General features: G+C 32.5%; 1 protein-coding gene across 1 annotated transcript in view; it reads left to right on the forward strand.

Moving 5' to 3' along the window:
* LOC128229050 (C-C chemokine receptor type 5-like) overlaps positions 1-18166 on the forward strand; it is a 32084-nt gene extending 13918 nt beyond the window's left edge. Inside the window, exon 2 of the mRNA XM_052940695.1 lies at positions 15578-18166. Coding sequence (XP_052796655.1) covers positions 15578-16639 — 1062 coding nt within the window. The 3' untranslated portion in view covers positions 16640-18166. The remainder of the gene's footprint in view (positions 1-15577) is intronic.
* The last annotated feature ends 5275 nt before the right edge of the window (positions 18167-23441 follow it).

Raw genomic sequence — 23441 nt, forward strand, 5'->3', positions numbered from 1 at the left:
TCTTTAATTCTGGGCTTAAACTATTGTAACAATATTATTAACCATAATGTCCTTCGAGCAAATGTACACCCAACATAAAACAAAATATTGTCATTGAAATAATAACCATTTTTGGCTATCTGCATGCACGTTTTTCTTCTAATTTCATTGCGCCGACTTGATGCTATGCATCAACTTTTTTCTTGTTGTATGTCTAAGATTTCTTGGATTTCTGTAATGTGATTACTACAGAAGAGCACTTTGTCTCAATTGGCGTCGTATTTTCTGTTTCGTTTCGAATGACAATCGTAAATGAATAATGGTGAAACATTTGTATTTCTTTTTCAACATGGCCAAGTACTAATATTATCCGAAAGTTTTAAATTTCATTTTTTAAGGTTCAAGAACCAATCTTTAAAATTATTTCATATACAAATGCCTACTAGACAAACTAGAGTATTTGAATACTGGTTAAATTATAAACACATATATACATGCATTTTGCTGCCTTCCTGATGTTTGTACGGACAAAACGCCTCAGTTATGGCAGCATTTCTTTGAAGATTGTTATCAAAATAAAAGTCAATATAATATAATCGTTTCATGTTTCGCATATTTTATTGAAAATAAGTTGTTAATATTTAAATAGATACATAATGCGGATAATTAGTATTGAAGGGGAATTCTCCATCTATTTTTTTTCTATTCACAGCGTGCGAAACGTTCCACATATCAAAACATTTACGATAAACGGCTTTGCAAAGGCATAATATATTGTAATTGGGGACATGGTTTATTGTCAAAAACACGCAGCGTAAGTTATGCCTTCCCGCATCTAACCATGACGTTTGTCTAATTATGTCTAAATGAAAATGACACATCACATGGTTCAGTTTATTGCATACCGCCTCGCGCAAAATTTCTCATGTGCTCGATTGAGTCTTTAGTGCTGATTTATACCAAGGAAATAATTATACATATCCATCTTTCAATCTCTGGAAAACGTCAGATTGGTGTTATGTATTCAGACAGCCGATCGCTAATTCAACTAGAGAATAGCTCTTACACTGGCCCGGTTCGTATGGTTCAGGGAAAGTAGACGTTCCTTAACGTTTTTAAATACTATGACAACATTTCTACTTCAGTTGTTTTAAAAACAAACATTCTTTAAAGCGACTGGTCATTTATGTCAAAATTAACTCGTAATGGATAGGAATCAACTGCGAGAGTAATTGTGGAATCGTTCAGTGTCATACTACAACTACAAGAACAATCCCGGAAGCAAAAAATGTAAGTGTACATGTCAGTATTAAACCAGTTATGTTTATCTTTAAAGTGACACTCTTACTCAAAATCATTACATACACGTGTAAAACAGACATAATTTTACGTGATACGACCTAAAATACTTACTACTAAATAATGCACTTACGGAAAATATGAATTACTTTTAACAAAATTAGAACCGTGTATTTAATAGCTGAAAATGTAAAAAATATTAAATGATTGGTGAATGCTAAAAGAATTTTACTACGATCTACTATGGTCTCATAAGGTAGCAATACCGCGTTTATTGTACATTTCTTTCAAATTAATCTCGGTATCCTCCATTAGATCTATTGTTTTAGGCATTTGTTCATCCTTGTCGGTACATGTAAACAATTGTATTAAATGCGTTAAATCTTGTTTTTAAGAAACAGTGCATCTTATAGAACTTGTCCGCTAACTAGTCACACATATACGCTTATTTTTCACATAAAGCAGGATCTTAATGATGTTTTTCAAAATGAACAAGTAATCACCCAAACGATTTATTTCATGTGTTCAATAAAATGCTAACGAACCGATTACAAGCATTTTATTGAGAACATGATATTAATCAAAATAAACTAGTGAATGTTCAAAAGTAAAAAGTAATGAAGGGGTAGAAAAAACAGTTTGAAGAATGGTCGGTTTCTGAATTACTTCGCAATAAATGATAGATGATATATATATCTATGTGAAAAATAAATGAGAAAAAAAAATGATAGATGGCAAGTCGTAAATCTTTAAGAAGTTTTTTATACACACATATTAGTGAATCTACTTGTAATTGATTGTTGGCGATTTTGCAAATATCTTCCAAAGAAATGCCGCTATTATCATGCCATTCGTCATTTTGGAACTGTTTATTCAATTGTGCGAACAATATTCTCCTTATATAATATTTTTTTTACAAAACGTTCGCACAATGAAAATGGTTACTGTCATGAAATAACAAATCTAGTGTAATAACGAATCGAAATAATCCTTTTCTTGCTAAGTGACACACGGTTATTCCTGTTTCTCGAAATGTTTTCAAATAAAAGACGCGATTTCTTACGAGTTTATGACGATTGAGTCCTTTGCGGCTTATTTTGGCTATGATAGGAACACAATTCAAGACAAAATACGAGAGCAGGGTTTACTGTCAAAAGTAACCCATTCATTGTCATTTTACTTTATTTGTTTAAGGAATTACGTTTTCACTTTACACAAAATAAATAAGTTAGTACTGAAATGTCTTTGAATGGAAATGCTTAACATACAGAGATCTCCTAATCAATCCAGACATGGCTTTCTTTTCGCTTCAAGTTGTAAGACCCATTCTCCTAGATCTAATCTTAAGCACGGTCTCTCTCTCCCCCTCATTTTGTAGATGTTTTAGCAAGACGTTTGGCTGAAGTATTTACGTCGGTATAAAATGACGGGTCGCAGTGTTTGGTTTCTTACATGCTCGCCTCGTGGAAAATAACTCCTTTGTGCGATGCGTCGTTTTCGCTGAGTTATGTCATAGATCTCTTTGATTATATTCATCCTTCAATCACTGCAAAGAATTTGAGACTAAACGTAGGTTTGGAGTTATATACACAGACATGCGATAATAATTTCAACAGGAGAAGGGACAAGCAATGTATCAAAAATCTATGTTCACTCTTCATCGTTTATCCAGTTTCCTTTTCTTTGTATATCATTTTTTTCCGGAAAGCTTTTATGAATTAAGGAAGTTGAATTTAAGAATTTAAACATGAGTTCGATTGTCCGTTTGTTTTGTAAAAAAAGGTTTAGCTTTTAAGTTTACATTGAAGCAAAAGTGTTTCTTTCTGATTTATACCTCATTACATTTCCAGTGGAAAAGCTAGGTTTTTCAACACATTTTGAGAACCAGAACAAATGGTTAGAAATTTGCAGGAATTCCGTTTACACCCAGTTCTGACGAAAATATGAACTTGCTATTGTACTTAACCATATCAAATAACTTTTCATCCGGAAATCAACTGATAACAGTTACATTATACCATGGAACAGTTTCATTGCGAATCCTTTATCTAAACCATAACATAATATTATGTGGATGAATTACAATGCATTTCACGTATAAGACTCTCAAGTTATGGAACATAAAATACAGATAATTTATTTCCCCCTTACAAAATGGCAGAGAATAGGGACGTCATCCACTACCCCCTTCTTTCAAAGAATGCACTCATGTTGAAATGTTCATGTATGATTTCAATACTTCCTGTTGTGGTGGCAGTTACTAATACAATGTATTTGCTGCTTCCTATCATAATACATCCCAGACCAAACTTCAGACATCATGTGGTGAATCACGCTGCATGAATCCTCATATTGTATGAAAAGTATTAGCTTTGTAGCCCTATAAGTAGCAAAGAGATGTCAGATTGCCACAAATGATTATAAATTTGACAAGTTAAGCTACATACAGTTTGGAACTGGAAGTAATTAATTTCTGCCCTGAATGAAAATGTTGTTAATATTTGTATATATACATTTTATAAATATGAAAAAAATGCATAGAGATGTTTAAAATAGTCTAGTAATTAAGTAATACAAATATCATCATGATGAGCGTTTCATTTCAATTATACATGAAAAAGTTGGCGAAAGTTTTCTTAAATAAAACTTAACTTTAGGATAATTAAGAAAGTTGCGTATTTGTCGCCTAAATTAAACGAGCGTGCAATAGTACAAAACAAAAACCAATGAGTCTTGAGAAGCATTATAGCATAAGGTTGCAAGTACAGCTACGACAGGAAATTATATCATTTTAATAAACGTGAATATGATCAATAAACGATTATATTTATCATCACCATGTTTGTTTATACAGTCAAGAAATTGGCCGACTAAAGAATCCTAAAAATTGTTGCCATGTGAACATTCCGATGTTTTGTCAAAACAGTGCAATCAAAACTAATTATAATTACTTTTACATAATATAAGTTTAATAAATTGCGAGGAATTAACACTCAAATTGCTATATGATTATTCTTTTTTATTACCCTGGAAAATAGGAAGGAGCCAGATCTTTTTCTGTAGTGTTTTTAAAAAGAAAAAGAAAAAGGTATTGATGTAAATATATGCGACAGAAACTTATTTGCCATATAGGAACCGTTTTGTGTTAATATTCATATAAATGCTTCTACAAGGAAAGTTTCTGGTTATCGGCGTATGTTAATATCCTTCAAGCGATTGAAACATTAACCATATGATCTAGAACCAGATGTATACATGTCAGGAACTTCATTGAAAAGGTAATGCAAAATTTTCATTATTTATATAGATGTATATCAGAACTGTATCGATTGCTAAGATATAAGTGTGAACTATCAGAATGTTTATACCTAAAGCAAATAGTTATTGCGATGATAACAGGTTCGATAAGTATTGGTTTAAATAACGAATGTTGATTTCCATCAATTCGCTGTATAACCGGCTCATTTTTACAGACAATTGCATAAAATATCCTAATATACTTCAATACCTTCACTATCTTGTCAACATGTTCTACCGTTGGATATTTTACATTGATGTGGTTTGTAATTGCGAGGTCCTTTTAACACTTTGTTTTTGTCGTATTGCGTACATCTATTAACTTGTTCGAATAATTTTCATCGTAATATCAGACTTGTCCGTGTATCTTGTAATATTGTGAAGATGTAATGTTCGTCAGATAAGCGATTTATTGTTTTACATGTGAGTGATTTTTGGGCTGTAAGAAGTTGAAGCATTACTATCTCATCACGGCATATGATGTCAATATTATATCATAGCTTTGCTAAAACTGTGTTCAATGTTTAGACAATATTGGTGAACGTGTGTATATTATGAATAAGCCGAAAGTATGCAATATTTTTTGCGCACAGTGTTAGATAACGGTATTTACTGGCAGCAACAGTAAAACATATGCTTAACTAGAATGAATCTCAGACACTGGTAAGCAGTCGGTTAACCACTATGTTTATCCTTCTACAAATAACGTATATTGCGGTTGTACGCTAAATGTTAGTAATTTGGTGTTATGATCATGTGAAATATATAACTGGATAAACTGTTCATAGTCTTATCAACAATATTCTGTACAGTAAGTTCGGGCCAAATAATGGCGTTGCAAGTTTCGACCAAGGATCCAGTTTTCTCGTATAGATTAATTAGCTGTACGTTGTTCTACATATTACCTTAATGCGGACGATATGCAGTAACATTGTTTTCTTTAAATCAGGCTTTCCATCACGATATACAGAAAATATTATTGCAGATTTCGTCAGCCTATACTCTCGAATACAAGAATCCTAATTGTAGCAAGGTTTGACACTATCACTGCCGGCTTGATGTTATTATCAGAACTACCAGAAAATATAAAAATTTTAATGTGTATGCATCCAATTCTATAAGGATGAAAATATGAAAATATTCAAACGGTATGCAAATATTAATCCGGAATTCGGAGAAGAATTCATTAATCATAAATTTAAAAAACATAAAAACTAGATAGGATTTCAACAATATTTTTCTATTCAAGATCTTGTATATGTAAATTAAATTATATGAAGATTGTGTTTGTGTTGTCCTTATCGCTGTAATAAGGTCACAATTGTAGAATATATCAAAACTAGAGCTCGGATTAAATGTCTTATAAATTAGCTGACTGGCAGCCATTTTAACTTGTCACAAAATACGAAAGAAAAATTGATGGTCTGATTGCAATCATTACAGAGTTCTCCTCATCAGTCAAAACATCGTATTGTTCTATTCTAATTGTATGACTGACAAAACAGATCCTATTTTCCCTTGGCATTTATTATTAGATAGAATCGTAGGTTCGGTCTTTCCCCTTTAAATAAATGTGTTCATGTATTCAAGTGGGTATAAAATAGAAAGGTCACAATTTTCAGTTAATTATATGCTTGCCTCGCGGAAAATAACATGTGATCGACTTAGTCTCTTTGCTGATTTATATCAAAGAAATTACTTCAAATATATTCTTCCCATAATGCGAATGGTACAATAGTTCAAAGCTCTTGCGATATGGCTAAATTAAACGTAGCGGAAGTTGGATTTGGTTTATTCTTAAACGTTCTTAAGTACTTAGACAAAAACTGTTAAGTTACGGCGAAATATAACTCAGAAATGGTCGAAAGTAAACCGTATAATGTCCAAGAATAGTAAAAAATACAATGACAAGCCCTGTAACCAAACATTGACTTTATTTATCTAGATTCCTTCTCATTGTTTATCAAACTATTACAAAAGACAACGATTTTATAAAATAACTATTATAATGTTGAAATCCATTAAATTATAAGTATAATACAATATCTTTAATGAACACAAAAGATTGATAAACTGTGTATAGAAAAGTTTTTAGCAGTACAAAACACAAGTTAAGAATTTCGTATCTGTTCAGAGACCTAAAATAAATTGCGATGCAAAAAAAATAAATTGGTGATGTCTGACCTTGGAATGTAAATGATACAATATTAATAACATGAATAAGCCCAGTAAATTTTAAACAAAAAAGCCTGTTGAGGGGCACAACGCAAGAGCCCAAGCAAACATATATAATGAAGCACTTGGTCCACTCATGAATCCCACAATTCCTATTTGAGTAAGAAATATTCCAACCTTTTTGTCCGTTTTGATGTCAAAAATAAAACAAAGTTAATTGGTGTAGTTAAAGCGTATTTGTCTCACATATACCTTATAACATTTATTTACCAAAACACGTAACCTACGAAAGCAATAAGCCATTTTCACGAATTCTTTGTATCGCCAGAGCTTAAGAAAATGTTGACTTACTAATTTACTAAATCATAACGTATTATGTTTGCGATGTTATCAGCGAAATGATTTTAGGTAAGACAATTACTTTCTTACTGCGGAAAAAATAACCAATAGTTACTTAGAATAACATCGGAGTGTTTGGGAAGCTAAGCCTTCATTTGTCTTCAATGTCAACCAGGACTTTAGTGTCTCGCCATGTAAAGCGTTTGGTATAATCAGTTTACAAATAACTTTTCTCATGAGTCTTCTTGTTATTCATATATTCACCAGTGGCTGCAACAGAACTGCGCATTCTTGTCTAAAATTACATTACAAAAAAGTCACCCAGTTCTACGACCATTGTGTATCTATTTGCTATTTGTTTTCTGGTTCGTTTTGGGTATAGCATAGGACTTGCTGACTTTGAAATTGTAATCCTTTTTTGCCGGTGCTAGGTTCGTTGACAATGTTGCTCCACCGTTGCTGTCAAGGAATTGTTTCAATGATACCATAGAGCTGTGTTCATAACTGTATCATGTTTGTGAGTGTTTCCGTTGATCTCGCCTATACATTAACTCTCATATCGATACGGAGCTTAAAACTGTTCATTGACTAGCTTGTTTATGAATTTAAACGCGTTTCGTTTAAACCGCACTCTAGTAGTTAGACATTGTCTTTACCAACATGGAGCAACATAATTGACACGAAAACAGTACCTTTTGCTAGTGAAATGTATATTGTGCTAGTTATCAAAATTTAGAATACAACTTACATCTACAGCCAACGAAATTGATGATTAAATGTCTGCCCACTGCCACTCAACCTATAAACAATCCCTGCTTCAGATATTGCGTTGACAATGTGTCAGCCAATAAGGTTGTATTGTCAGTCAGTTAGGTAACCTCATTTAAAATCGTAATGATAAACAAGGGCTCGTTCACTTCGCTCACTCCGCCCAGTTCTTTATCATTCAGATTTTAAATAATGTCATCTAACTACTTCATAGTTAAGATAAAAAAAATAGCAAAAGGATGTTTTGAAAAACAGCATATAAGGTTAATCATGCTTTAAGATATTTCCAATTTAGATGAATAGTATTACTTTTGTAACCCTACAAGTAGCTAAAATATGTTAGATCGCAACATATGCTTATATATTATACTGTAAGGTACATAGATGTTGAACACATGGATAATAAATGTAGCCCTGAATGTATTTTAGTATATTTTCTAGAGAGCGTTTCAACTTGTACACCATACCAATTTCAATTTACGTGTTATTAATCGACAATGTTTTTAAATTTCCGTAAACTTGCCTGACCAAAAAAGAAGACATTTGTTGTCGTGTGTACATTCCTTGTTCGTGTCAATTCAATGTTGACAATGTCAATTAAATTCAAAATCGTTACAATTCCTATTAAAAACAAATACTATTTTATTTAAGCTTATTTATATTTTGTTCCTGTACAAAATATTCGGCTAAATTTGTACGAGTATTATTCATCTTAAAAATCAGTACAAATTATTTTTCCAAGATATGAACCGAAAACATTGATACAGAAGTAAAATGTTATTCCAAGAACTTTTCTCGCTATTGGCTTATTGTTAATGTTCCGTTAGCTCGGAGGAATCGCTATATACAGATGTATAGATGTCAAGAACTTCATTGATAGGTAAAATGGAAACATTTCATTATTTATACAGATCTCTGTCAGAATTTCATTGATGGCTTTGAAAGTGGATTTAGTGCGTACTCTTTGAATATTTATATTGGAAGGCTGAAGTTACCGATGATTACAGGTTCGTTAAGTATCTTTCTGAATTTCAAGTGCATAATTCAATCCATTCATCCATCAATCATATCAACCTGCTAATGTTACAGACATTGGCATAACTACCTTACATATTGTGAGTTTTAAGGTTATACCATGATGTTGTATTCGATGAAATGTTTTCTTTACAGTGTCTTAAAATTTAAGCGCAACGGTTGACGTGAGTTACCTTCATCCAATATTTGTTTCTGCATCGATCTGTTGAAACTGTCACTTGCGTTTAGACTGTTCCTGGAGGAGAATCTGTGCGAGTCACTTTTGTAGGCGCGCTGCGAAGCTTGTGGAGTTAGTAAAACGTTTATCTATGGACATGGGTGCATAGCAAGAGTGTGGATATAAAATACACTGAAGTGGAAGAATTGATATAGTGACTTACGGTAACATTTTAACAAAATCTGAAATCGTTTTGGTTAGAATAAAAATAGTTATAATCATTAATCATAATAATACAATTTAAAATAAAGTTTAATATATATCACAATTTGCATATTATTTTTGTTTTTGTAAATATTATGTCTACATTCAATTATTTTTTTCTTTAATTAATGACTCTATAATTGAGGAAGTGCGAAAAAGTAAAATTGAAATATGCAATAATAATGCCCCAAAATGAAATATTTAAAAAAATAAATAAACAGTTTGAATGACTCTTTTAATAGTGATAAAGGTAAACGTGTAATAGAGCTGATGAGTGAAAGTATGTTGGCTAATTTCTGCCATGAAGCGGGCCGAAAATACGATATAATCATCCGTCGTATTTTCGCCACCCGCCACCGCGTATGTTTGCCCAATCACATTGCGCACTTTCGGCACGCAATAAGGCGTTTTTTTTGTCTTGTCGTGCTTTTATCTTCCGGTAGGCATACACAAAATCTACCTAGGTTATAATTATAATGTCATATTATGTTAAACTTCATTTAGCTTTAATGATCAAAACAAAACAGCATATAATTTGTGTACAGATAAAATATTACCGATAATTTTGCGCCTTTTACCAGGGAATTTGAGGCCACGTAGCTATCAATTGAATCTTTTTATTTTAAAGGCTTTATACATCTGTACACAAGTCATATGCCGCTTTTAAAATGAAATTCAATTGCTTACCCAGGCTGGACATCACAGCATGTCAAGGCACTTTTGGTTTATGAGTTGAATAGTAATATGTCTCTAACACCGAAATCAAAATGATAGTCTCAAATAGGATGATTTGCTCCATACGCATTTTTCGCATCAAAATTCCCCAATGTCTTCAATTTAGTTCATTTTACATATAAACTCTCCGAAATTGTCCGTGAAGTTTTCATTTATATAATGGGATATGGCATAGTGATATATTAGATTTCTGTTCAAGGAAAGACCGAAATCAGAAGATGAACAAGGTATTTTAGAGTTGCTTTATATAATGTCAAAAAGAAGAACTTTAATTGAGGACAAATGACAATGAAATTGTAAAACGTATATTTATTAGACAAACTTGCAATAATACATAATATTTTTGAATAAAGTTTGTGTTTTAAATGTTGATCATCCTTTTCTGAGCAGAAAATAACACAGGAATTTACAAAAAAACAACAACATTAATTCGTTTTGAAAGTATTATATAAGAATGACGAAGAAAACTTGTCATTTACGGAGAAACAACTACGATCGCATGATTTGCAAAAAATATTAAAATAATCAACCTTAGTTTTCAACTGGAAATCTCCGCATCCAAAACAACGCACATGCTTCATGTTGTCAACTTTCATTGTGTTGTTTCAAAGGGATTGCCGGTTATTTTGTCTTGTTTTCCATAACAACGAATATGAAGGTCTTGCCTTTTGGGAAAGCATTATTATGCAATCGAAACTCCAGGGACAAGCCCGGTAACCTAACATGCATTGTTATCTTGATTTATTGGTGCTAATTACAAAATAAAAGTTGCTTTTAGATTATTAATGTAGTTTTTGATGGAAGTGTTTATCAGCATGCTTAAAACAAAACTGATTTCATTTATTAGTTTGTCACGTTATTTTCTGAAGTTCCAACTCTTCCCGATTAAAGCGATTTTTCTATGATATTTTGGGTAAAAATTTATCCGCCAAAAAATAAATCTCATACTTAAATTTTAAAAGCTCAAGTTATTATACTGTAGGCATTATTTGCAGTGCGATTATCAGCCTTTCGATAATAGATAAGACGCTATTTGCCGACATCATACTTATCAACAGCGATGTAAAACTTTCAGGACTTCAAGTTTTTGTTCTTATAAAGAACGTGCGATGCTATGTTTTACCTTGCACACACAATAGTTATCTATATATATATATATATATATATATATATATATATATATATATATATAGATAACTATTTTTCTAAAAACAAGATGAACAGAATTTGCTGAAATTAAATGAATGAGCCCGTCACAAACACCGTTGAGTATTCTATAGTGTTTATTAATCCATAATAAAATCTCTAGGGTATGAATTTATCATGTATATTGTATATTTGGTTGAAATTATTCATTTGCTCTATCCCTATGGTAATTGAAGATTCCGCATTTAAGTGGATTTTTTAGTCAACTCGGTATAATTGATTAAAGTATAATGAATGTCGAGTAATTTTCTGCGACCAACCCCTTATTTTTGAAGAAAGATGAAGTATCTAGCAGCGCCGACAGCAATATATCCAATTCAGATTTTCTCTTTTATTAACTAAAAGACTGTGTCGGTCAAAAGTTCAAATAACATGGTTTGCAAACACCTAGTTGTATAAATGCAAAAAAGAGAAAAATTTGTAATAATCGATATGCATTTCAATAAAAGTTCATAAATGATTCATTGACATTTTTTTATATAGTGACCTGAGCTTTGGCCGCACAATTCCAAGTTAAAATTCTAAGAAACATATATATTTAAATTATTTATAAAACAATATATTTAAAGAAAATGGCACGGTGTATTTCTGTTAAACAGTCCCCTAAGTTATCAGTGATAATGTGTTTTATAATAAACTCATCATATATCCAAACACAATGCATATAGCAAGATACGGTAGCACAATACGACCGTATTCCACGTCTGTTGACGTCACATCATAAACGTATCATTGCGCGATAATAAAATGCATCATCCAACAAAACAGTGCATCATTAAAGTGACAATAATTTTGAAAACATAATTATTACTGCGTTTTGATCCGGAATGTCGTATTTGACTTTCATGGAGTATTGCTGATTTTGGTGTCACTCACCTTGCTTGCCGTGGGATCAGAATCTGCAAGTATTCACCCGAGTCGAATACAACCTCCCGGATTAAAAAAGCAGTACTTAATAACTCTATATTTCTGTTAAGTTATAGTGTCCATTGTCCGAAAGATCCTAAATAATAATTGCAATGCGTCAACCAAAATATTAAATTTAGTTATAAAATGCAAAAATGTTACCATTTTAGACCAGGTGATGCATTTGAAAAATGTTCTTGTGCCGGTAAAACTGATGAATTATTTATATAGCTTTCATAGTAAATAGCGTTTCCTATATATTTTATATTCTACCTGGTAATGTTCGAGACGCATTTTCTACAATTTCAAGAATACATCAACCATATTCTCTAAATAGGTAATGGCTTTCCTTTTCTATTTAAGCTAATATGCTCTTTATCTCCACCCGAAAGTAGATTTAAAAATACCAAACTAGCAAACGGTAATTTGTGTTCATGTAATGCTATTGTTAAATATAGCATATACTTTTATTAACTGAGTGTATATTTTTTGTTAATATTGGCTATTATGATAAATGTGATGTACTATGCACTGATGCGTAATTTTTCGTGGCATCTCATTGTTCAAAAACTTGCCGAAATAAAAAAGCAGGAAATGAAAGGCGCTCCAGAATTTATGCTATTATATATAATACATAATAGCATATTTCCTGGAGCACCTATAATCGTATATGGTGTCTGTGTACGTGGAAGTCCAGAAAATTCCTCTTGAATGTTTCATACTAGCTAAAACATACACATAGCTCCTGGTTCTATCGGATAATATACGAATCACAAATCCTATCCAATAAGGGACACACACATGCACTCAATGCACTGATTTGAAGACAAATAGAGAGTACATAAGGCTACTTTCAATTAATGAACACCTTAACGAACATATGCACAGCCATATTGTTTTTTTGCACAACGGTAATCATTCACAAATGAAGGCAACATATCACTCGAAAATAAAGGAAAAAGGGATCAAATGAGACACTTCATCAATTCCAATGTTATAACATATAGTAATAATTCAGTTAATATTAAGTTGTGACTATAAGAATTTAACATTTTTCGTTGGTGTCCGTGATTCATGAATTATAGGGAAACTATATATATTTCATGCATTTGCAAATTTGTAGTTTTCCCGACAATTTATACATCAATGTAACGCATAAAATTAATGACCGATTCTTAATTTAACAGATCAAAATCGAAAACAAACGTTACATTTTAGGGACACACGTTAAAATGAAAGTTCTTGGTACACTGGAAAAATCATTAAGAAATGATAGTGCTTCTTTTCCCCGTAGTTTAATTCACTGCAGACTGATAAAGTAATTTCATGGATATTTCGTTTACCGAGTCGGTCAGATAGCATAAAATTAATAAGAAACTATACCTTTTCATTTCGTTCTGCCGAAGAACATCACGATTGGAAAGGGAAATATATCACCACCCATTAGGCCGGATTAAAAATTACGTAAGATGCAATACAACCTTGGTGAAAGACAAGTTATTCCTTTTCGGTAAAAAGGTGCCGGATAACATTCAAGGAGACCTATTAAATGTGAGAATAGTTAATATATCAAAGAACAAGACAAATGTTACAAAATTTCTCGCAAAATCACAAACGCCATAAGACAGGGGGGGACTAAGGATGTAACAATGTCCAAGCACATTTCAAAACAAAATACGATCGTATCTCAGGACAAAACATTTTTGAATTTGAAAAAAAGGTATTGATGAGGCAGCAACCAACGAATCGTTTTGTATTGTGTATTGTGCCAGTATTTAGACGAAAATTTGACTCTTGATTTATCTTTCCTTTTAGGTTGAAGATTTCTCTAATGGAATGCAAATTTGTTTCCGGAATAGGGAGAATTTTAAGTAATTGAACAGCTTCATAAATTCTAGAATTATATAACGAGATACGATTTTTACAAAAATATTATGTTTCCTTTAAGCCAAAATTATATGGATTTGCAAAATGGATGGTTTCCTATACCGGTGCATTTGAAGGTTTTTTTTTAAACTGCAGAACTATAGTCTGAGTTGTGTTATAATGAAGAAATAGTTGCCATTTTCAAGTCTGGTATTACATAGTGATAATAAAAAGGAGTATATTCCATTATTAACGGTGGAGGTCGGCTAACGGGTTGTTTAATTTATGATTTATTTTTGGTTTTGTCATATCCTTGTTTTATCGAGAAAAGGAATAGCCAGGTTATATATTAAGATCGAGTTTCGTAGTATTTAACGAGCTGGTTCTAATTTGATATTTTGAGTTTAATTATTTTTTGTTGCAATTTAAGCACGTGGGGATGTATTTTATTTTAACAATTTCGTTGATGTTAGTTCTTTAATTATTTGCTTAGTATAATTATGAATTTTGCTATATATTGTTTTGTTTTTCTTGACGTATATTCATAAGGTTTTACAAATTTTATAGATTCGGTCAGTGGCAATAACATAGGCTCAATTATTTTCATTTTAAGTCAATATATCTAGGGCACACAAGAAAAATATATATTCACTTTTAGTATGTCTGAGATAGCAGTTTTAGCACAGCCTTTGCTTTCTCGGTGTATGATTATATCTGGCTGTTTCAAATGTCAGTGAATGTGCACTGAAAATAATCCAAACAAAATGGCCCCATCTGTTTTTTACTAAAATGTTTGTAACTATTATTACAAATAAAATTCCAATAATAATTATGATGGTTCAGTTGCTCGAGGGTTTTCAGAAAGTTCACCAGAGACGTACACAACGTTAACTTTATAATAAATGAGTGTGCAAACTAGTGTAACATTTTACAGCACTCAACAGCATGACTAAATGTTAATTACTCGTTTTTAATGTTCATTACACTGTGTAGGCAATATAAACGAAACAAAACACTTTGTATCTAAGTCTGACTACCATATCCAGATATAGTTTATCATCTGTTAAAACATCATTTATTGCCACTGTCCTTTAATTTGACTGCCGTCTACAATATGTTGGCGTATTCAAGACAGAAGTTATTTCAGCGTTGCATCGTTCTACAAAATACCATCAAGTTGAAATTTTGGCCAAGAATTGCATCATAAAAATAAAAGCAAATCTAAAGTGTTTTACACTTGTAGAAGCAGAAAATAGCATGTAGTATTTTATAGAAAAAGAAATATGTTCATATCTTTTCTTAAAAAAAGTTATTTTGAAATTAACGTCACTTACTTTGAATCTATTGTGACTCGTGTTGACCAATGTGAGAACCCCTTTGAAATCACGTGATTCATCAACCTTGTCACCTTAACCCTGTCCAATGTCACGTGTCGTAACAAAATGGTCGTCTGTCCAATATTTAGAGAAGTCAGTCCAATACAACAATTAGTGACAACTTAAAAGACTTATGCATTGCTTAATATATTGAACTTGACTTGTATTATTTCAGATGGACTATACAGAAGGAAGTGTCGTCAATGTGACAGGTGACTATAATTACCTACTAGATGAGAACAAAATCTACGACCAATATCTAAATGGATACAATGCCTCAACTAAGTACATGCGTATTGTGATGTACGTTCTTGGGTATCCTGGGAACTTGTTGGCGCTTCTCGTTTGGGTGAGAAAGCCAATGATACACAGCTCCGGTGTTTACCTAGCGATGCTGGCAATTTCAGACCTACTGTTCCTTTCGCTAGATCTTCCCTATAGTCTTCATACCGAGTGGAACATATTTGTACTGGACATTCCAGTGATATGCGAGGGCTTCACCATTGTGTATCTGGCTGCGCAGTATATGTCTCCACTCTTGACACTTGCGTTCACTACTGAAAGGTACATTGCCATACGGTTCCCCCTAAGAAGAAGATTGTACTGTACAGTTAAAAGAGCGTTGGGCACCAGCTGTTGCATAGCTCTTGGAAGTCTGGCATTGTGTGGAATACAGGGATACTTCTGGAGCTACGATGAAGGTTTAAAAGCTTGCCTGCGGACGTTGAACACAGACGACTTATGGAAAACATGGACTTGGTGTACGGAAATGATTATGTTTTTGTTCGTTCCCCTCTTAATCATGTTATTAAATATTCTTGTAATATGGGAAATACAAAAATCCAGAAAAATCGCAGTCCGACTGAACCGATTCATGTTCAAAACAAAGGCTACAACAACAATGCTTTTGGCTGTCTCCTTTTTTCTTATTTTCACAACCCTCCCTGTCTCAATTATTTACGCTCTTAATGACTATTATCCTCTCGGGGGGAGTATGGATATTCCAAATGACCCCAAGTGGCAGGCACATTTCCGGTATTATCGGGCGAGGACAGTCATTTATAACATTGGATTGACACATTTCTTCATGAACTTTTACATCTACTTGTTGGCGGGAGAAAGATTCCGGCGAGAAGTATTAAATGTGATTCTGGGCAAGCCAAAGAATCAAAGAAAATACACCCAGAGGTCTGAAACTACAAAGATGGAGTCTTTTTACAGCAGTGATGTATTGTAATTCGTGAAAAAGTCGTTGCAGCGTTTCTGTATCTCTCCAAGGCATTACAGATAGACAATTATATATATTTTGCATATCCACGGCTTTTAGACGAGGAAAAGGCAGGATATGTTTTGCCAAAATTGATCTTGTTACAGACTTGCGTTCATGGATGTTTGAATGTTCCAGTTAACAAGTATTATGTTTTGTTGTTTTAGCTTGTTAAAAAGAAACCCCGTTTACACGATCTTATAGTATTTATGTTAATGTGAATGTCTGAATTTTGTAAATATGGAATACGTCGTTCCCTTTCTTTTATTGGCAAGCGTTGAGATAAGGCAACGTACACCATTTTTAATGTACAATATTTGTGCAATTGTTATGATTTATGAATGTAACTCGTATTTTTAATTCTGTGTCACTATTTGCTTAGACACATATATGCTATGTAGTTTTCACCGAGAACTGCGGGATCTACTTTTCAAAGATTGTGACGGCATTATCATTACATGTACTAAATAGTGTATTGCATTTTAAGGCATTTTTTAATTTCGTTTATACCAATGCAACTTCATTCAATCATATAAAGAGAAAGTTTTAATGTTAGATGGTAATATATTTCACCAAGTGAGCGACAAAAGTAATATATTACTGGTGCCCTAGCCACGAGTGAAATATTGCGTCTTGCAGTTTACGAGGTCAAATATATAATACACACGCATAATATTATTCTGTTTCTTTTGTTAATTTTAAACTGTCGCTTTTCAGAGTCTGTGACATAACTTTGACTTAAGCGAGTATAGCAACAAATTGTTTATAAATTATGCAATGTAAAACAGCCGAACAAGCGTATGGGTAAATAATCAACTATAGTCTGGGTTGATTTTTTTCTCGTCAAGTATATATTGTTCTTTGTTTAGGTCACAATTGCAAAATTTATTTGTATGACATATAAACAGACACCGACTCTTGATCCTTTAGACGTTTAAACTGCCCTCGTATAAATACTAGTACGGGTATTTTTGCTTTAGAAATAGACACCTCAATGCTTTGTAATTATTTAAGATTATATTTCTCTGTATTCATCTGTTTATAATGTGATAGGGATTGTATGTGTTCACCATCGCTACAGAAAGTCTTGTTAAAATATATACTCATTGAGGAAACAAGTGCTTTTCAATAAACTGAAAATATTCATTTATTTTCATTCATTTGTGAAACCATATCATCAATATAAACGATATATGTTTTGTTGTTCATAGCTCGCGGTTGACATTTTTAAATAGTTTTTGTTGTGCAATTTGGAGAAAAAGAAAACAAGATGTTGTAGTTGTAAGATGTTGGTTTATTTTACCATTTTGAAAACTACAAATACTATACAAGATGCTACACAGGTTTTGGTAAACCATTTTGGATCACTATTGGGTTTGTCTTTAGCATAATTTGACTTAGTTTGGTATTCAATTTATATTATTCACTTTAAACAGAAGCTGTGCTTATAAAACACTATATAATAATCTGCTATACATATATTTGAATTAAAACATATTTCAGAGTTTCGTGTTGTGGATGTCCTTATTGGTAAGAATTGTGCGGATATCTTCGTGTTTTAATCTTAGCCATATGGTCCATATTGTGTTAGAACCAGTGCCAGTCCCAGATAATTTCCCATCAATTTGAAGATCTTCTAATTTACTTACGCATCTAAATTGTAAGCCGATAGTTTGCCCAGTTACGCTATCCAGGTGTTTTCGTCACAAACATCATGATTTGTTCACCTTTTAAGCACATAATGATCCCCAATAGTACAGTATGTGATGAACCCATCCTGAAAATGAAGTTTATTTACGTAAACTATGTACCAGGTACTAAAGTTAAAGTCGAAAGACGTAGAAATTTGATACGAAGTATTGTCTTATGGCCGATAACTTGAGTATGTATTTTCTCCTAGGATTGAAAAGGTCCTGATTCGATGATAATGATTTGTCCTCAATACCAAAACGTTTCCAAGATTGTTTGAATGGTGCTGTTAAAGGGAGTCTGGTATGCCTCGATGCAAGTATTTGGTATTTCGTCCTTTAGGGAAATCGCTCCCAACGGAGCAGAATAGGGCTCTCCGGATCGTGAAAACTTCATGTTTTGAAATGTATACTGATTAAATGTACCATTCCATTGCTAAACAGTTTGTACAAACAATTAAATGATCCGTTTCTTCTGTTTGTTCGCTTTTTTCGCATTCGTTATCGATATATATCCAGTGTGCATTAATAGGCATTTTTAGACAAAAGACGCATATAGATCATATGAATTGTGAAATCTTTTTAAAGGTATTGACTTTTAAACCCCTTAAACATTTTCTCTTTTCTGTTTGTATTTTTAAATGCGCACACTGTAGGTTGATGTAAAACTATTAATATATTTTAAATGCATTATTATGTTTAACTCATTTGACTTAAATCATCAAAACCGTAAAAACATACAATCTGTGTATAGTTAAAAAAAATGTTATAAGCGATTTTGCAGCTTTTTTACTGGGGAGTTCGTGGCCACGTAGCTATTTAATTCGAACATTCTATTACACTTCAAGTTAATAGTTAAAAATGGTTTTCAATTTAAAGGGAATAGACACCATATGGAACAATTGTAAGAAAAAGAAAAATTTACAACAGCTTAAATACAATTGATATCGTTGTGTACAAAACATTTAATCTTACTTACTGATGTAACACATCACCGTGTAACGCTTTATTTATGCTAATGAAAATTGTCGTCTTCAGAGACGATATTTTGGTAAATATTAACATCATTTTTAAGAAGGATTGCAGCTGATAAATCTCCTAATAATTTGACGTCGGCAACCTTGACCCAGCTGAGAGTATGTTATACACAGTATAAAAAATCGAATTAGGAAAACATGCATTACTTCCCTTAGGTCACATCTTTGCAGAATCTACATTACGGCAAAAAAAAAAACCGCCAGCTCCACCGGTGGTGCAAAGAAAATGAGCTGTCGACACTTTCGTGTTGTAGCTGTGCCTTGTGATTTCTTCTACACACGTGAGGCTGATTAATATTTTATTTGATAATTTCATTAAACGGACATCGGTGAATGAAAATCGGTGAATGTAGTACTGTGTAAGAACACAATTACTGCCGATTGGCTACGATTGCGTTTCAATATTGTGCGAACTGTGGTGCAAGGAGCTTTTTCTCGAATAGGACTTGCGCATATGTTGAGACCTGCACGCCTTTGAACACTGTTACTTACACACACCGTAAGAAAATTCTGGCGCATGCAAATGTAACTTATATGTAAAGAACCTACACAGGAGCACTTCAAAAGTAATTGACACTTTTTAAAAAGGAGATATTCACGTATTTATAAAAGTGGTGGCGCTGTTGGTCATGTGTTTACGCTGTTGAGTAGAGGTGGCGCTCTCGAAAGTGTTTTGCACCTGAAGTAACATAAAACTTTATCGGTTTTGGAATGAATTCAAAATAAAGATGGTAATGTTTTTCAGTGGATATAACCAATTCATGAATCGCATAAATAAATCAAAATAAGAAGTGAATGTTTAAAAAAGATGCATTAAGTGGATAATGAGTTTTTTAATAAGAAGAATAGGAACATAGTTTGAGGTGGAATCGGATTCTGAAGTTCTTCGCAATTAATCACAGAAGATGTCAAGTCGTTAATCTTTACCACTCATGAAAAGCGAAACTTACGTTGACATTGTCGGTGATGTTCGCTGGATAATACGAAGGAAACAATAAATGGTACTGAAATACTTTTGGATGGAAATGCATAAATTACAGAGTATTCAATTCATTTTCAATAATCGTTCCAGGCATGGCCTTTTACAATTCTTTTGTGTATGACTGGTATTAAAGAATACATTTCCTTTTCCTTGGTATTAATTATTAGATGGAGTGTACAGTAATGTCTTCCGCTATTTTACCATGACGTTTGTCTAATTATGTCGGTATGAAAATGACAGATCACAGAAATCAGTCATTTCCAACTTTGGAGCTGATCAGGGTAACGACGGTTTCTATCGATTTCTCCTCTCAGTACAATAGTAGCGTTAAGATACGCTAGTTTAGCACTTATCTATCAACTGTCCAGTGTAAGATTAAGGAAGATAAGAAATAAAGATTTTATGAGGGTTATAAAGTTGACCCGTCCTTTTATTATAAGTTGCGATGGAAAATTTCAGTTTTGGAGGATTTTAGATTTAGCCATAATTAGGTGGAGTTGTTCTATAGGGGAAACGTTAGTTGATAAAGTACTGAAATATCAAATAATCTCTGATAAACTTACTTCTTTTACATATTATAGTCCGTGTCTTTTTGTTGAAGTCTATATTTGATCGTTTATCAAGACATTTAATTGGGGCCATTTCCACACCTTTATTTTAACAGTTTGGTAATTTTTCTAACAGTGTAACACAAAATTGGGTGTGTAATACCGGAAAGGAACAGCTAAAATGAAATTTTAACTGCAGCTGCTGTCATTTAGTACCGGTCTTTAACGATACAAGATAAAATGTCATTAATGTTGTATTGACAACAAGACGGTCATACCCTTTTATTTCATAACAACACGTTGATTTAATGGCATTTTGACACGTTATGAAAACCTAGTGCACCCGTTACTAAATATATGCTGACAAAAATCCATGTTACACATTTTTTGCTTAATTAAAGTTATTATATTTATCCTAAATTTATAAACATGTTTAGTTGAGTGCAAATGGTAGACCAAAATGTTTACTAAGAATTAGAACTTAAGCAATTATTATGAACATGTTGACTCGATGTAGATATATAAATTATTATCTTTGAATACCCTTATTCATTATGTTTCATAGCTCATATGTATTTCCAAAATTGATAATGAAACTTGAAACATTAATATTTTATAAGAAAAGAGTTACGTTTTAACTGTCTGTAATAGTGATTGTTGTTAAAAATGGGAATATGTTTTGCTAAATATATTACTTTCTTTTTTACACAAAAAATATGACATTTCTTAACTACATATACATATATAATCGAGTAGAGTATCATATATTATTTCAATAATATGATAAAAGGAAAAAAAATCCGAAATAGTCATGGAATAATTTTATTGCTATAAATGACAAACTTCGTTGCACATGTCATACCCAGTGTCATAACCTTGCCGATGGATTATTTCTATCCTGCTGTGAATACGCCACGGGGTGGGCCATAAAACCATTACCGTACAGTTGAATACACAATTTTTGGGCATCGATTTTTCTACAAATTTTACATAAATGTTCAAAAAGGACCAAAATATATTTAAAAATCCATTATTTCGAAAAGTGCATTTGAAAGAGAAAAATATTCTGCATAGTAATCCGTTGGAAGCTAAGCGATCGGATGTCTATAATAACTTAAATTAGCAAAACAATTTTTAGCTCCTTCTTATTTTAATGTATTTTTTAATGACCAACAAAACCCTTAAAAAGGACCAAAATGAAAAAAAACATACAATTGATACAAAACCACCATCTTAAAGGGCAAGAATTATCCTAACATATATGTAGGAAGTAAGTTGATCTGTTAAAAGACTAAGTCGTGATAACTGTTTAACCATATTTTCCCTATATAACTCTATAGGCACTTTCCCTACAGCGGAGTTCTCCAAAGTTTGCAAAGTTATTACATACTCGACATACTTGAGTCTTATCTGCTGAGTAATTCAAGAAAATATTTATACACATGCATCCTTTCATCTCCGGAAAACATCAGTTTGGTGTTATATATGCAGAAAGCCGATAGTTATTTTAACAAAAGGATGGCTCTTACACTGGTATTGTCCATATGGTGCATAGTTTCTTTGATTTGGCTTAAATAAATGTAGGGAAAAACTGGATTTCGCACGTTCTATGATTGCGTGACTTTTTTTCTAAAAAAACTACTGCAAAGCGATTGGTCATTTACGTCGATGTAATCTCAGAATTGATAAAGAAATAAATCAATTGTAAAACCGTCCAGTGTCAAACTACAATGAATACTACAAGGCCAAGCACAGAAGCCAACATGTTCGTTCACATGTCATTGCTGATCCAGATTCTTATAAATTGTAGATGTTGAAATTTTGACGATTTTATGAATTCATCAATCTTGAATAAACTTGAGATAAATTCAAGATGAAACACGGGATCTGAACCTCATTTTTGTTTATGTACGCTTACATGTATTTTGCAAGCATTTACAAGATACCGACGCCTAGAATTCTTTTCAACACTGAACAGCTCTGGTTTTAGTCAGGGTGATGATTCATGCACAATTTGATTAGTCGATTTTTTTCATTTTGATTTCATACATATATTTATAGCTTGCACACTTAACAGTGTGTGTTTCTGAAATTTGATATCTGCAAGAGAGCATTTTGTCTCAATTGGTGGATAATTGTAACTGTCGTGACATATAATCGGTGATACATTTATATTTCTTTATGAAAAAAAATGAACATTGTCCTTACTTCCTAACGTCCGTCTTGGTTATGTAGTTCTCAATATTTTACATGGACACTTGCTTAGGGTTATAAGAGATTCCAGAGATGGTTTGGGATTAATTGACACAAAGAAAGGACGTCTTATAAGTAAGATACTAAACTTGGGCAATGTGACAATTTAGATAATAGCTGGCGGATTGCAATATCGTATTTTCTTCTCCTGTCACTCAATGAAGTATCTTTATATTGATGGTTTTGTTCATAAGGGGAGAGTTAATTGTTCAACATTTTCTTTGCATTTTTATAAATTGAAAACTAATCAAAGTAAGCAACGGA

The sequence above is a fragment of the Mya arenaria genome, chromosome 3 (genome assembly GCF_026914265.1).
Source record: "Mya arenaria isolate MELC-2E11 chromosome 3, ASM2691426v1".
Lineage (NCBI taxonomy): Eukaryota > Metazoa > Mollusca > Bivalvia > Myida > Myidae > Mya > Mya arenaria.